This window comes from Panthera uncia (assembly GCF_023721935.1).
Source record: "Panthera uncia isolate 11264 chromosome E2 unlocalized genomic scaffold, Puncia_PCG_1.0 HiC_scaffold_19, whole genome shotgun sequence".
Taxonomy (NCBI): domain Eukaryota; kingdom Metazoa; phylum Chordata; class Mammalia; order Carnivora; family Felidae; genus Panthera; species Panthera uncia.
Window position 1 is genome coordinate 8,644,490 of NW_026057588.1, and position 15,307 is coordinate 8,659,796.

At 48.4% G+C, this 15,307-nt stretch overlaps 1 protein-coding gene across 1 annotated transcript in view; it reads right to left on the reverse strand.

The window, feature by feature from the left end:
• Positions 1 to 8,540: 8,540 nt before the first annotated feature.
• ZNF114 (zinc finger protein 114) overlaps positions 8,541 to 15,307 on the reverse strand; it is a gene marked incomplete at its 5' end in the record, with an annotated part of 11,693 nt that continues 4,926 nt past the window's right edge. Inside the window, 2 exons of the mRNA XM_049621547.1 lie at positions 8,541 to 10,341; positions 12,500 to 12,626. Coding sequence (XP_049477504.1) covers positions 9,239 to 10,341; positions 12,500 to 12,626 — 1,230 coding nt within the window. The remainder of the gene's footprint in view (positions 10,342 to 12,499; positions 12,627 to 15,307) is intronic.

Sequence of the window (15,307 nt, forward strand, 5' to 3'; positions counted from 1 at the left end):
TCAAGAGAACCACACACCAAAAAAAATCCCCCAGAACAGAATGTGCCAATCAACGTTGGCTTTGACCTTGCCCCGGGAGCATGAATGACCAGCTGCGTATTTCACGGGTGACATTCCTGAACTCGTGGATGCTCTGTGATGCTGCAATCACGTAGGTTACTGTCACACACACACACACACACACACACACACACACAGCATCGCAGGGTCAATTATAAGAGCAAAACACTTTATTTTTATTTTATTTTATTTTTTTTTATTTTTTAATATATGAAATTTACTGTCAAATTGGTTTCCATACAACACCCAGTGCTCATCCCAAAAGGTGCCCTCCTCAATACCCATCACCCACCCTGCCCTCCCTCCCACCCCCCATCAACCCTCAGTTTGTTCTCAGTTTTTAACAGTCTCTTATGCTTTGGCTCTCTCCCACTCTAACCTCTTTTTTTTTTTTTTCTTTTTTCTTTCCTTCCCCTCCCCCATGGGTTTCTGTTATGTTTCTCAGGATCCACATAAGAGTGAAACCATATGGTATCTGTCTGTCTCTGTATGGCTTATTTCACTTAGCATCACACTCTCCAGTTCCATCCATGTTGCTACAAAAGGCCATATTTCATTTTTTCTCATTGCCACGTAGTATTCCATTGTGTATATAAACCACAATTTCTTTATCCATTCATCAGTTGATGGACATTTAGGCTCTTTCCATAATTTGGCTATTGTTGAGAGTGCCGCTATAAACATTGGGGTACAGGTGCCCCTATGCATCAGTACTCCTGTATCCCTTGGATAAATTCCTAGCAGTGCTATTGCTGGGTCATAGGGTAGGTCTATTTTTAATTTTCTGAGGAACCTCCACACTGCTTTCCAGAGCGGCTGCACCAATTTGCATTCCCACCAACAGTGCAAGAGGGTTCCTGTTTCTCTACATCCTCTCCAGCATCTATAGTCTCCTGATTTCTTCATTTTGGCCACTCTGACTGGCGTGAGGTGGTATCTGAGTGTGGTTTTGATTTGTATTTCCCTGATAAGGAGCGACGTTGAACATCTTTTCATGTGCCTGTTGGCCATCCGGATGTCTTCTTTAGAGAAGTGTCTATTCATGTTTTCTGCCCATTTCTTCACTGGGTTATTTGTTTTTCGGGTGTGGAGTTTGATGAGCTCTTTATAGATTTTGGATACTAGCCCTTTGTCCGATGTGTCATAAGAGCAAAACACTTTAATTGCACTTCTGAGCTTTTGTGCACACCCTTTCCAGTACAGGTTACCTGGAGTGACAAATTGTGTGTTCTCTCCCCGCGAAATTCTATCAACTGAACTGTAGATGCGTATTTTCCCTGAAAGACTGTATTTGTTTATTTACACTGCAAGATTTATGTATGTATTTGCGTATGTATTTATTTACTTATTTTTTGAGAGAGAACGCGAGAATCCCAGGCAGGCTCCATACCGTCGGCATGGAGCCCAACGCGGGGTGTGAACTCACAAACCGAGAGATCGTGACCTGAGCTGAAATCGAGAGTCAGACGCTCAACCCACTGAGCCACCCAGGTGTCCCCTGCATTAACATATCCCCATCTTAAAGAGATATTTTTTTTAAGGGTCAAGCCAGTGATGTCGAGCCCTGTCCATTTAAGATGGACCTGGTTGACCTTCTGGAGGTCAGAGGTCATCATAACCCCACTAGCGATCACAGCTGGCTTCTCCACCTTTGATTGTCCAATTATTTTACTGGACAGGCGATTAATTCCAGGTACAGAATTTTGGGTACAAGCATTACAAGGATCCCAACAGCTGCATGCACATTTGAATAGCAAGGGAGTATGTTTACTAGGCAACTCTAGGAAGAATATTCCTTCCTTTCTGAATCAACAAACTTTTTTTTTTTTTTTTAATTTACATCCAAATGAGCATAGAGTGCAACAATGATTTCGGGAGGAGATTCCTTAGTGCCCCTTCCCCATTTAGCCCATCCCCCCTCCCACAACCCCTCCAGGAACCCTCAGTTTGTTCTCCCTACTTATGAGTCTCTTCTGTTTTGTCCCCCTCCCTGTTTTTAGATTATTTTTGCTTCCCTTCCCTTATGTTCATCTGTTTTGTCTCAGAGTCCTCATATGAGTGAAGTCATATGATGTTTGTCTTTCTCTGACTAATTTCACTTAGCATGATGCCCTCCAGTCCCATCCACGTAGTTGCAAATGGCAAGATTTCATTCTTTTTGATTGCCGAGTAATGCTCCATTGGATATATAGACCACATCTTCTTTACCCATTCATCCATCGATGGACATTTGGGCTCTTTCCATACTTTGGCTGTTGTCGATAGTGCTGCTATAAACATTGGGGTGAATGTGTCCCTTCGAAACAGCACCCCTGTATCCCTTGGATAAATGCCTAATAGTGCGATGGCTGGGTCGTAGGATGGTTCTATTTTTAGTTTTTTGAGGAACCTCCATACTGTTTTCCAGAGTGGCTGCACCAGCTTGCATTCCCATGAATCAACAAACTTTGATAAAAATTTAAATTTCGATGTTTTTATTTGTTTTGAGAGGGAGGGAGAGAAAGAGTTTGCGCGAGCAGGGGAGGGGCAGAGAGACGGGAGAGACTGTCGTGGGAGTAAGGAACATGAGAAACGCCTCTTTAAGCATTCGCCCCTTAAGTTACCCAAGAGACTACATCCTGGAGATGATTCTAAGATTGTAATAGATCCAGGAAAGTCTCCCCGCTTCCAAGGCACAGATGAATACATAGTAGGAGAGAAACACAGTAAATGTTAGGATCGCTGCCACTGCCTTGGCTCATCCTTCATCTGGGACCAAAATTCATTCCTTTCCAGTTTTGGTTCTCTAATAAAATCCTCCGAGATGATGAATATGCTCTCTGTGTGCCTTTCCAGCTCTGAATTTTCAATATGCAGTAGCTTTGTTAGTATTTCCACACGGGTGTTCTCACCAACACGAGGCCCTGTTTGAGCCTGTTTATTTTTTGATTTTTTAATATTTATTTCTGAGAGAGAGAGAGAGAGAGAGAGAGACAGCATGAGCAGGGGAGCGGCAGAGAGAGAGGGAGACACCGAATCCGAAGCAGGCTCCAGGCTCCGAGCCGTCAGCCTAGAGCCCGACGTGGGGCTCGAACCCACGACCCGCGAGATCATGACCTGAGCTGCAGTCGGTCGGACGCTCAACTGACTGAGCCACCCAGGCGCCCCCTGACGACTCGCATTTTTAAGCACGAGCTCTGGAACGTCATTAATCTATATTAAAAAGCATCAAAACCCCAGCAGGCCGGCGCAGCACAATCTTCTTGGCAAAAACGGAGAAAGGACTGAACTAAACTATACTTCATAGCACTGATATTTGGAGCACTTGGTGATTTCTATCCTCCAGGGTGAGGCAGACACTAGCCATGCTGCATATAACCTGTGTGGCCTTGGACAAGTGTCTTAGCCTCTCTGAGCCCAGTGTATCCTGAATCAGGGCCGGCAGGGGACTCCCTGGGGAGGTGGCGAGATACGACCGCTGGGGAGCGGTCCGGGTGCGAACACTTTCTCCATCGCAACCTTTGTCGGCTGGAAAGAAAAAGAAAACACCTGAGGATAATTGAGGCCATGGATAACTCTATCCTGATTACCAGTGGGGATTTATTAGAGAGTAAATCAGTTCAAGGGGACCGGACCGGCATTTCAAAACAGGAATAGAGTAGAAAAAAAATCATGCCGTACAGGGTGGCATTTCCCGAAACTATGGTGATGTGAGTCGATTTCTTGCTGTGCATCACGGTCAGAAAGGTCTGGAAGCCAATAGACGGTTCCCAGCTTCACACTGCTTTCCGGACCACCGCCGGGAACGTTCTGAGAGCCTCGCCCAGAGCGAAACCCCGTCTCTCGGCGGCGCTGCGTTGGCGGGACTCCGCCACCAGGTGGCGCCCGTGTCCCGCCGCGAGCGGGCTCGGCTCGGTCCGACCTTCCAGGCCCGGGTTTCCTTCTGGTCCAGCGTCGCCCAGAGGATCCGTTCGCTGGGACTGGAGGCCCCGCCACGAAGACAGCTCCCGGAGCAGAGCGCGGCGGGGGGGCTTGGGAGGCCGGCAAGGGATGCGGCCATCCTGGGCCCCACCCGTCCTTTCTTATTCCGCAGTGTTCAGCCGATGCCTCTCTCTGTGCCCCAGACGGGGTCGCTGCTCCCAGAGCTCGCATCCCGGTGGGGAGGACAGACAAGAAGCCACAGTCGTGACCCAGCCACCGCAGGGACGCCTCCCCGCCTAGGGCTTAGAGGCAAGTGTGGTGCCGGACAGCTGGCTGTGTGACCTTGGGCAGCTGGCTTAGCCTCTCTGTGCCTCAGTTTTCTCTGCTATAAAGTGGGAAGATAGCACCCACCGCACAGGGTTGGCGTGGGCATGAAACGAGTTCGTGTCCGCAAAGCACTTAGAAGCCCTAGGATTTTTGTGAAACCAATGGTTACAAATTCTCATGTTGCACCTGTAGGAACCGAGGACGGAGGCAATGGGGCGGCAGGAGGAATCCCCAAAGCCACACCCTTCCTCGCCTCTCCTTGGAGTTGAGTTCAGGGATGGACTCCCAGCCAGGATCCTTTCTCTCCGCACGGTGCTCCCTGGGGGGGTAACAGTGGCTCCAGCCCCCTCAGCCTGGTCTGGGGCCGACAGGGAGAGACTGAATGCATCCATTCGTGATCCGAGGACAAATCGGTGGGCGACAGTCGCAGGCGGTGGGGCTTCGGGGGGAGGGGGAAAGGGCCAAGCGCTCTTTCATCCACAGGCCGCCCCCGCCCCCAGGCCCTCCCCAAACACCCGGAGCTGAACTTCGCAGAGCTTTTGGGCACCCCGCAGCTGTGGACACCCAAGAAGGCCTTTGATGTCCCTTTTCCCCTCTCCTTTCCCCCTTTCTTGGGTAATTTAAAAGCCACTCATTGTCAGTGAATATGCAGTGACTTTTCACAAAGTTACAGAGTCCTACAATCATCACCACAGCCCAGTCTTGGATCATTGCCTCCGTCCCCGAAGTTTCCCTCTTGCCAGCCTGCGGTCAGCTTCCTGCCCCACCTCCCGCTGGGGCGATCTTGTCTCTCCAGATTTGCTTCTTCTGGAAATTTCATACGAATGGAATCATCCAATTCATCTCCTGTCTGAAATGCTTTTCAGTTGGACCCGTGCGTCCGGTACAACGCAGCAATATTGACGGCTAAAATCAGAAAATAGATTCGGGAATTTATGCAGGGGCAGTAAACACACACAAAAAAATTCAAAATAAATTTGTGATGGGCCTGGATGGTATGTGGGGATCTCTTTATTGACTTCTATTTACGTATGTATGTACGTATTTATTTACAAATTGGTTAAAGACATTTATTTCAAAGAATTTTTTTTAATGTTTTGTTTTTGAGAGACAGAGTGAGCGCAGGTGGGGGAAGGGCAGAGAGAGCGGGAGACAGGATCCAAAGCGGGCTCCGTGCTGACAGCAGAGAGCCTGCTGAGGGGCTTGAACCCGTGAACCATGAGATCATGACCTGAGCTGTAGTCAGACACGTAAGTGACTGAACCACCAAGGCGCCCCGACTGACTTTTAACTGTATCTATTCATCTCTGTAGAATTTGGGTCACCACATTTTCCAATTTTTAAAAAAATTGAGAAGAAAAATAAAAACATCAGGATAGAGAGCCACGCCTCTATATATGTCTTATCCACAAGAAAGCATGAGATAAAAGCTTGTTTTGTTCTTTCCTTTAGACCAGTGGCCAGCAAATTACAGCCTGTTGCCCAAATCAGGCCCGTGAGCCAAGAATGCTTTTGCGTTTTGGGGGGCACCTGGCTGGCGGTAGAGCATGTGACTCTTGATTGTGGGATTGTGAGTTCAAGCCCCGTGTTGGGTGGAGAGATTACCTAAATAAAAACAAAACAAAACTTAAATTGGAAAAAAAAAATAATCAAAAGACTATTTTGTGATATGGGAAAAGTATGTGTAATTCGAAGTTTTAGTGTCCAGAAATGACACAGCCGCATCCATTTGTTGTGTATGGTCTACGGCTGCTTTATGCAACAATGGAAGAGCTGGGCGGTGGAGACAGGGACAACCTGGCCCACAGAAATTGTTTCCTCTTTGGCTCTCTATGGAAAAAATTTGCTGACCCGACAGAGACCCAGAGTCTTCCACAGTCCTTGGCCTCAAGGAGATGCTCAGGAAAATATCTGTGATGAACAGCACAGTCTCAAAGGCCAGAATAACTTTAAGGTTTGAAGGTTTTCTTCCAGTCAGTTAATAAGCTTGATAATTTCATAAGTTACTGTGGTAGACAGAAGAATGGCCCCCAAAGATATGCATGTGCTAATGTCCAGAGCCTGTGCGTATGTTATCCTATATAGCAAAAGGGAATTAAAGTCACAGATGGAATTAAGAGTTGCTAATAAGTTGATCTGAGATGGGAGATGATTCTGGGCTATCTGGATGGGCCCAATGTAGTCATAGGTGTCCCTATAAATGAAAGAGGAAGGACTCTTAGAATCATGAGTCAGAGGGATGTGATGTGAGAATTCAACCCGTTGCTGGTTTAGATGGAGAAGGGGCCATCAACGAAGGAATGTGGGTGGCCTCTAAAAGCTGGAGAAGGCAAGAACATAAACTTTCCCCTAGAGCTTCCAGAAAATATAGCCCTGCGGACATGTTGATTTTCGCCCAGCGAGACCCATTCTGGACTTCTGACTGCCAGCAATGTAACATGAGAGATTTGGGTTGTCTAAAGCCTCTATATTTGTGATAATTTGTTGTAACAACAGGAAACTAATACATGTGTGAAAGCCTGAACTTGACCATGAAAACACCCACTGCTTTGAAACTCAAAGGAAGCTGTTTAACATCAGCAAGTTTCCTTAACTTCTGTGCTTCAGTTTCCTCAGTTATAAGAAGGAGATAAGCATTTATTTGTGGAGTGGTGGTGAGTGATAAGTGGAGTGATATATGTAAAGTCTTCCACATAGTAAGGGGCTTTCCCTCAATATATGAATGAACAAAAATAAAGTGTTAGTAGAAAAGATGGTTAAAACATACAGGAAGCAAAGAACTCACCTGTAATAAAGAAAATGCCCAAACTCCTATGCATCTAATAACATTGTCTACAAATACATTAGGCAAGAATTGACAAAGCTGTTAAGACTTCCATCAGGGCACCTGGGAGGCTCAGTTGGTTAAGTGTCCAGCTTTGGCTCAGGTCATGATCTCGAGGTCCATGAGTTTGAGCCCTGCACCGGGCTCTGTGCTGACAGCTAGGAGCCTGGAGCCTGCTTTGGATTCTGTGTCTCCCTTTCTCTGTGCCCCTCCCACACTTATGCTCACTGTCTCTCTCTCTCTCTCTCCCCAAAATTAAATGAACATTAAAAAAAACTTTAAAAGACTTTGAGAATACACTTCTCTAATGGGGCATTGTATTACAAGCTTACTCAGTAAAAGATCAAGAATCAAAAATTTTGTTAGTAAGAGAATGTGAAACACTCAAGAATCTTGACCATTCAGACAGGTACTGAACCCTGATCCCACCCAACACCAAAGAAATTCCGTGTTTAAAAAAATCTCCCTTAAAATGCTTCTTAATCAAATCAGGGGCTTCCTTCATCTACTTAGTCTAGCCACACAGTCTGTTGCAGCCACAGACACCCAAAAACATGTCCAGGGGAGTGAGGACTCTTGTGTTTTGAAGGTTGTGTTATTGGGACCATGACCTTCATTTCAATGATCCTAAAGTTGCTTGTGCTAATTCAGGGAATTTCAGCCAGTCTCCAGAGAGCAGCTAGGAAAGAGAGCAACGGGAACTTAGTTAAGACAAAGTGAGTGACACTCTCGTCTTTCGTACAGCTTTCTAGGAATCCAAGCCAGTGAATTCTGTCAGGGCTCTAAGATCTACCCACTACCCGTTATGAGAAAATGTAGAAAATGCATTTACAAACCTTCAACAGGGCTAACTCTGCAAAAACAAGTCTATGGACCCTTATACTTACTAAAGAGGATGAGAAGAATGCACGTGGCCAGGCAGTTGACGGAAGTCAGCCCCATGGGACTGAAATGAACATCAGAACACATGTCCCACAGCAGCATCATAAAGACCACATACTCAGACCATAATGCAGTCAAATCATGACCAATAACAACCAACTGACAAAAAAAATGTTATCCCAGAGCACACCAAACCCCAACTTGAATTAAAGGAGGCTCAGGGGCGCCTGGGTGGCTCAGTTGGTTAAGTGTCTGGCTTTGGCTCAGGTCATGGTCTTGAGGTCCATGAGTTCGAGCCCCGCATCAGGCTCTGTGCTGACAGCTCGGAGCCTGGAGCCTGCTTCGGATTCTCTGTCTCACTCTCTCTCTGCCCCTCCCCTGCTCATGCTGTCTCTCTCTCTCTCTCAGAAATAAGTATTAAAAAAAAAATCAAAAAATAAATGAGGCTCAAATGGGGCCTCGTGTTGGTGAGAACACCCGTGTGTAAATACTAACAAAGCTACTGCATATTGAAAATTCAGAGCTGAAAAGGCACACAGAGAGCATATTCATCATCTCGGAGGATTTTATTAGAGAACCAAAACTGGAAAGGAATGAATTTTGGTCCCAGATGAAGGATGAGGCAAGGCAGTGGCAGCGATCCTAACATTTACTGTGTTTCTCTCCTACTATGTATTCATTTGTGCCTTGGAAGCGGGGAGACTTTCCTGGATCTATTACAATCTTAGAATCATCTCCAGGATGTAGTCTTTTGGGTAACTTAAGGGACGAATGTTTAAAGAGGTGTTTCTCATGTTCCTTACTCCCACGACAAGTCTCCAAAGTGTGAATTCATGCAAGGATTACACTGAGACAACCTTGAAGGTTTTTCCAGATTCCTTAGATTCACAGGGCGTGTCTCCAGTGCAAGGGGAAACGTCTAGCAAAGCTGAAAAAAGATGACAAACTTTCCAGAGACCTTACCTACATACAGTGTGAATATGTCAAGGTGTTGGGTTCTCACATTTCTGTCGTTCAGGGAAGACTCGAGCTCCCTCCCAAAACGTCCTCATGTGCTCGTTATTTCGAGAAAACTAATGAAACTTCTCCCACATTCCTTTCATTCGCAGGACCCCTCTCAACTGTGAGTTTCATTTTGTATTTTTTTTTCAAGTTTATTTATTTAGGCAATCTCCACAGCCCACGTGGAGCTTGAAGGCGTGACTTTGAGATCGCGCTCTTCTGAATGGGCTAGCCAGGTGCCCGTCAACTGTGAGTTTTTAGGTGGTTTTTAAATCTGTGAGAACTGATGAAGGCTTTCCCACATTCCTCGCATTTATAGGGTTTTTCTACGATATGAACCCTTCTATGTTCGGCAAGCTTTGAGAACTCATTGAAGGTCTCCCCACATCGCCCACATTTATAGGGCTTCTTGATAATGTGCTTTTGTAAGTGTTTGTTAAGGTGTAAGGAATATTTAAAGGCTTTCCCACATGTCTGGCATTCGTAGGGTTTCTCTCCGGTGTGAATTTCCATGTGTCTCACGAGGGACGACTGATACAGGTAAGATTTCCTACATTCTTGACATTTGTATTTCCCCCCTCCGGGCTTAGTCTCCTTGCGTGAGTCAGAATTTGCAGGGTGGGCAAAGGATTTCTCATCTTGCTTATTCTCATGATTTGCCTCTGCCATACAGGATTGCCTCTGTGCCTCATGGATCGAGCTATCTCGGAAGGTGATTCCACACGGATCGGACGCGTAGGTTTTCTCTGTAACGTGAGTCCTGCATACGTTGAGGCAAACGTCTTCACCAAAGGCTTTTCCAAATGGATCCCATTCATGAACGTCCATCCCCATGTGAATGTTATTATGGCTGTGAAGCACATTGTTGTAATCGTGAGGCCACACGTTTGACTCCGGCCCTGTCTGACTCCTCACAAATGGGATCAAGACAATGCTTTGCCATAAGAGTCTATCATATCCGTAGTTTTTATAGATCTTTTGATTACTGGTTAGGACAGGATTTTGTTTCAGGATATCTGAGCCCCAGTTTGGGATACGGTTTCTTGAGGCATCTCTCCGGGAAGGCACAAGCTTGGAGCCTGGTTTAGGATTGTCCTTCGTTTCGCGATATTCACAGATTCTGACCGGAGACTCACCCTTCTTGTGAACGCCCGCAGCTTGCTGCCACTTTCTGTCCCTTTGCTTGGGCGGCTCCCCTGTCTCTTGGCATTTCCAGTCTTTTCCCCGCGGGGAGGGCCGGGAACTGTGGCTCACGGCACACACTCTGTTCGCTCCTTGAGGGGTCTTCTCGGCGAGAATGTCCTGCCGGGCGGTTGAGTTTTGGGTCTTATGTTGATTCAGCGAGTCTGAAAAAAAGTGCACAAAAGTCAAGTTCTTTGTTGAGAGTCAAGGTGGGTTGGGGATGGGTTGGGGAGGATAAGACAGGGAAGTGTCCAGGTGGGTTTCTTGTCAAACGGTCACTCTGCACGAGAGGGAAGGAAGAGTGAGCAAGAGAGCGGAAAGACATCAGGGATTTGGGCCGTGCCGGGAGCTCGACTGCAGTGAGGACGGGTGCTGTGTGGACGGGACCTGCTACGAAACGCTTGTTCAGGGATCGAGGAAAGGAGTCGCCAGGAAGGTGTAGCCTCATGGAAGAGAACCGGACAAAGAGTCTGCCATGGACTGTTTTTGTGTCGCCCAGAAATCCATTATGTTGAAGCCCTCATCCCCCATGTGATGAGGGGATTTGCAGGTGGGGCCTCTGGGAGGTAATCAGGTCTAGATGAGAATGTGACGTTGGGGCCCCCACGATGGGACTGGTGTCCTTACAAAAGCAGAATGGAGCTCGCTCTCTCTCTAGCACGTTGAGGACACAGCAAGAAGGCGGCCGTCTGCAAACCAGGAAGAGAGGCCTGGCTGGGAACCAAACCTACTGGCACCTTGACCTTGGACTTCCCAGTGAAGAGACAAATGTGTGAAAGCCACCTGGAACATGGTATGGCGTCAGCCCGGACGGACTAAGACAGAGTCCGTGTGTGACTTTAAAGGGGCACAGGTCTTTGGGACAAAAAGAAAGAATAAAAGCCTGGACGATTCTGATGCGTCTTAGAGTCTTTGCTCGCCTCCCAGATGAAATGGATTCTTTCTTTTTATTATTCTTAATTTTTAAAATTTTGTTAGAGAGAGAGAACGGGGGAAGGGCAGAGAGGGACAGAGGGACAGAGGGACAGAGGGAGAGAGAGAGAGAGAGAGAGAGAGAGAGAGAATATCCCAAGCCCCACAGAGCCCGCTGCAGGGCTCAAACCCATGAACCATGAGATCGTGACCTGAGCCGAAACCAAGAGTTGGACGCTTGACCGACTGAGCCACCAAGGCGCCCCCCCCCTCCATGCCCAACCAATGTGGAAATGTTGATGAAGAACGATCTCAGCCCTGTGGAAAACAGCGGTGGTTCCTCAAAAAGTGAAACAGAGAATTACCATACGACCCGGCCAATCCACTTCCCGAGTATCTACCCACGGAAGTTGAAAACAGACGTCGTAACAGATACAGGTATAGGCGTGTTCACACGGTGGAAATAAATCAACTGCCCATCAAGCAGATGGGTGGAGAAACAAAAGATAGTCTGGCCACAGACCATCCGTGATGTGCGGATAGCTGATGGCAAGAGGGCTGGACCTCGAAAGCATCGTATCAAGTGAAAGAAGACAGACACGGACGACCACGTTTTGTCCCGTTCCACGTATATGAAATATCTAGCGTAGGTCAATCTACAGAGACAGAAAGCAGATTAGTGGTCGCCCAGGGCTGGAGGGGAGAGTAAGGGAGTGACCGCTTCGTGGCCCAGAAGGTCTCCTTCTGGGGTGCTGGCAGCTCAGAGCCTGGAGCCTGCTTCAGATCCCGTGTCTCCCTCGCTCTCTGCCCCTCCCCTGCTCGCACTGGGTCTCTCTCACCAATAAGCAAAAGAAAAATAAATTCCACCTTGTAAAATCCTTCCTTGTGAGGATTCCTATCTGCCTGGCGAGCAGGTGCAGGGATCAACTTACCCCCCTGCACCATTCCCAGACCTGCTCCTTGCTCGTCCAAATGGGAGACCAGACTAGGGGGTGCCTCGTTGAGATCCTGGTCACGGTGGGGGGTGGGGGGGTGGGGGGGAAGACAGCGGTGCCAGAAACAGAAACTCCCTGAAGCAGGGGTTCTGAAGCCAAGCAAGTATGACTCTGCCGCACCTAAGCGGTCCCTCCGCTTCCCTCACGAATGCGCCAACACCCTCTGCGCTCTGTGTTCACCCACCTAAGGATCCCCCGAGGGCTGTGAATCGTGAAACGAATACAAATGTACCGCGACGGACAGAGTTCCCCTCTCATGGGGTCAAACCCTGCGTCCACCCCCGGGGGGCCAGGGGCCGCAGCGCCGCTGCTTAACGGTCCTGGCCCCGTTTCTCAGCACCCCTCCGGGAACTCAGGAAGGGCCAGACTCACGTTGGGCCCCCACGGGTAAGCCGAGGGAGGGTAGCATCCTCACCCACGGAGGCCAGGTTCCTGCAGTTCTCCAGCATCACGTCTCTGTAGAGATTTCTCTGCGCGGGGTCCAGCAGGGCCCATTCCTCCTTGGTGAAATTCACGGCCACGTCTGTGAAGGTCACGGCGTCCTAAAACAACACACCCGTTTGGGGCGCTGTTACCGGCGGAGTCGCGACCCTTCCCGAGGACAGGCCGAAGTCCTAACCCCGCCCCCCAGTACCTATGAATGTGACCCCGATTTGGCAATGAGGCATTTGCGGATTCGCAAGGGGTACCAGGAGGTCACACAGGAGTAGGTGGGCCCTATTCCAATCGACCAAGGTCTCACAAGAAGAGGAAATCTGGACACAGACACACGGAGGGGAAGAATGTCACACGATATTCTTCAGAAGTGGAGACTGGGGTGGGTTGTCTGCAACGAAGGCGGGCCAAGGAAAGGCGTTTGCCAGTCGTATATTAAGCTAGCCCACCTCTCGGGGCGCCTGGGTGGCTCAGTCAGCTAAGCATCCGACTTCATTTTGGCTCAGTTCATGATCTCAGGGTTCGTGAGTTCGAGCCCCACATCAGGCTGAACTGAGATGTGCTGAGAGTTCTGCTTTGGCTTCTGTGTGTCCCTCTCCCACTCGGGCTGTGTCTCTCTCTCTCTCTCTCAAAAATAAACAAACACTTAAAAAAAAATGAGTGAGATCTCTTATCCACGGATGTAAAGTGATATCAGGTGGTCTGTATATATATATATATATATATATACAGACACACACACAATTTAAGGGAAAGAGAGAGAGAGTGTGAGGGGGGGAGGGAGGGGCAGAGGGAGAGAGAGAGAGAGAGAGAATCCCAGGCAGGCACCACACTCAGCTCGGAGCCCGATGTGGGGCTCGATCCCATGACCCTGGGATCACGACATGAGCTGAAGCCGAGAGTTGGACACAGCCGACCGAGCCACCCAGGTGCCTCCAAACCCTGTTATATAGACTTTAACTGGGAACGATGTAATGTTCACGCATTCGATAAGAAAATCCCCCAAATAGGGAAAGTCAAATAAATGACGCCAGGAGCCCATCAAGCCGGCAGATCAACCACTTGGGGTGGAAAGTTAATTTGAGGGACGCTACAACCTTAGCACGTAATAATAGCTTTACGTGCTATAATAATAGCCACTCGGGCGCCCTCTTATAGATATTTTATATACGCTGCAGGATCAGTCAAAGGGACTGTGTTCATAAGGAAGCAAGGTTTTTAGCCTGAGAAGAAAGATTTCAAATCTAAAATTTTAAGAAGTCAGGGGGCACGCCTGGGTGGCTCAGTCGGTTGGGCGTCTGACTTCGGCTCAGGTCATGATCTCGCAGTTCACCAGTTCCAGTCCCGCGTCGGGCTCTGTGCTGACAGCTCGGAGCCCGGAGCCTGCTTCGGATTCTGTGTCTCCCTCTCTCTCTCTCAAAAATAAATAAAAACATTAAAAAGTCAGGGCGCCTGGTTTGCTCAAAGTCAGAAGAGCGTGTGACTCTTGATCTGGAGGTTGTGAGTTCGAGCCCCACGTTTGGCGAAAAGATTACTTAAAATAAATAAACTTAAAAACATTTTTTTTAGAGTTCAAAAATGGCCGACTTTAGGATAAAGTATCAGCAAGAACCATACACACACACACACACACACACACACACACACACACACACTTCCCTGGCAAATCTCTGGAGAGAAAGCGCCCAGAAGAAATAAGCAGGAAGCCCTGAGAAATGGGCTGATTTAGGAAGAGAAAATCCACAGGGTGAGTCTGAGGGACCCTGTGCTGTCAGAAGGCGGAGAAGCCACCCTAGACTGTGTTAAGAAATACAGAGGCTGGGGCGCCTGGGTGGCTCAGTCGGTTAAGCATCCGACTTCGGCTCAGGTCACGATCTTGCGGTCCGCAAGTTCGAGCCCTGCGTCGGGCTCTGGGCTGGTGGCTCAGAGCCTGGAGCCTGCTTCCCATTCTGTGTCTCCCTCTCTCTCTGCCCCTCCCCCATTCATGCTCTGTCTCTCTCTGTCTCAAAAATAAATAAAGGTTAAAAAAATTAAAAAAAAAAAGAAATACAGAGGCTGGAAAGAAAGAAAGAAAGAAAGAAAGAAAAAAGAAATACAGACATTGACTGTTAAGGGTCTGCCAATGGCCCAGTTTGGGAGATTCTGAACCGTAACTGTGCAACTGATTGAAATGGACTCGTTACTAACATGCGAACTCATCATGATCCCCAAAAAGGGGAAACCAAAGGGGCCATAAAACAGCACTTCTCGGGGCACCTGTGTGGCTCAGTCGGGGAAGGCATTAGACTCTGGATTTCGGCTCAGCTCATGATCTCTTGGTTCGTGAGTTTGAGCCCCGCGACGGGCTCTGGGCTGACAGAGCCTGCTTGGGGTTCTGTCTCCTCTCTCGCTCCCTCTGCTCCCCTCCCCCGCTTGTGATCTCTCTTAAAAAAAATTAAATAAGAATAAAAGAAAACAAAAACCCTCAGGGGGCGCCCGGGGGGGGGGGGGCACAGCCCGTTAAGCATCCAACTCTGGATTTTGGCTTCAACTGCGCCAGGGAGCGGTCACGTGGCTGGGACCTTCCCACGCACCAACTGTTCCCGGGTGGTCAAGGAAAGGGAGGGGAGCGAGTGCCCGTCACACCATGAGCCTGTAGGAGGAACGAATGGCACCTATGCCTGGTGTTTGCGCCCTGCCTAAAAGGAATCCCGCTCCCCGGGCGCCTGGCTGGCTCAGTTGGGAGAGGGTGCGATTCTTCTTTTTCTTTCTTTTCTTTTTTTTTTTTTTTTTTTTAGTATATATTTTT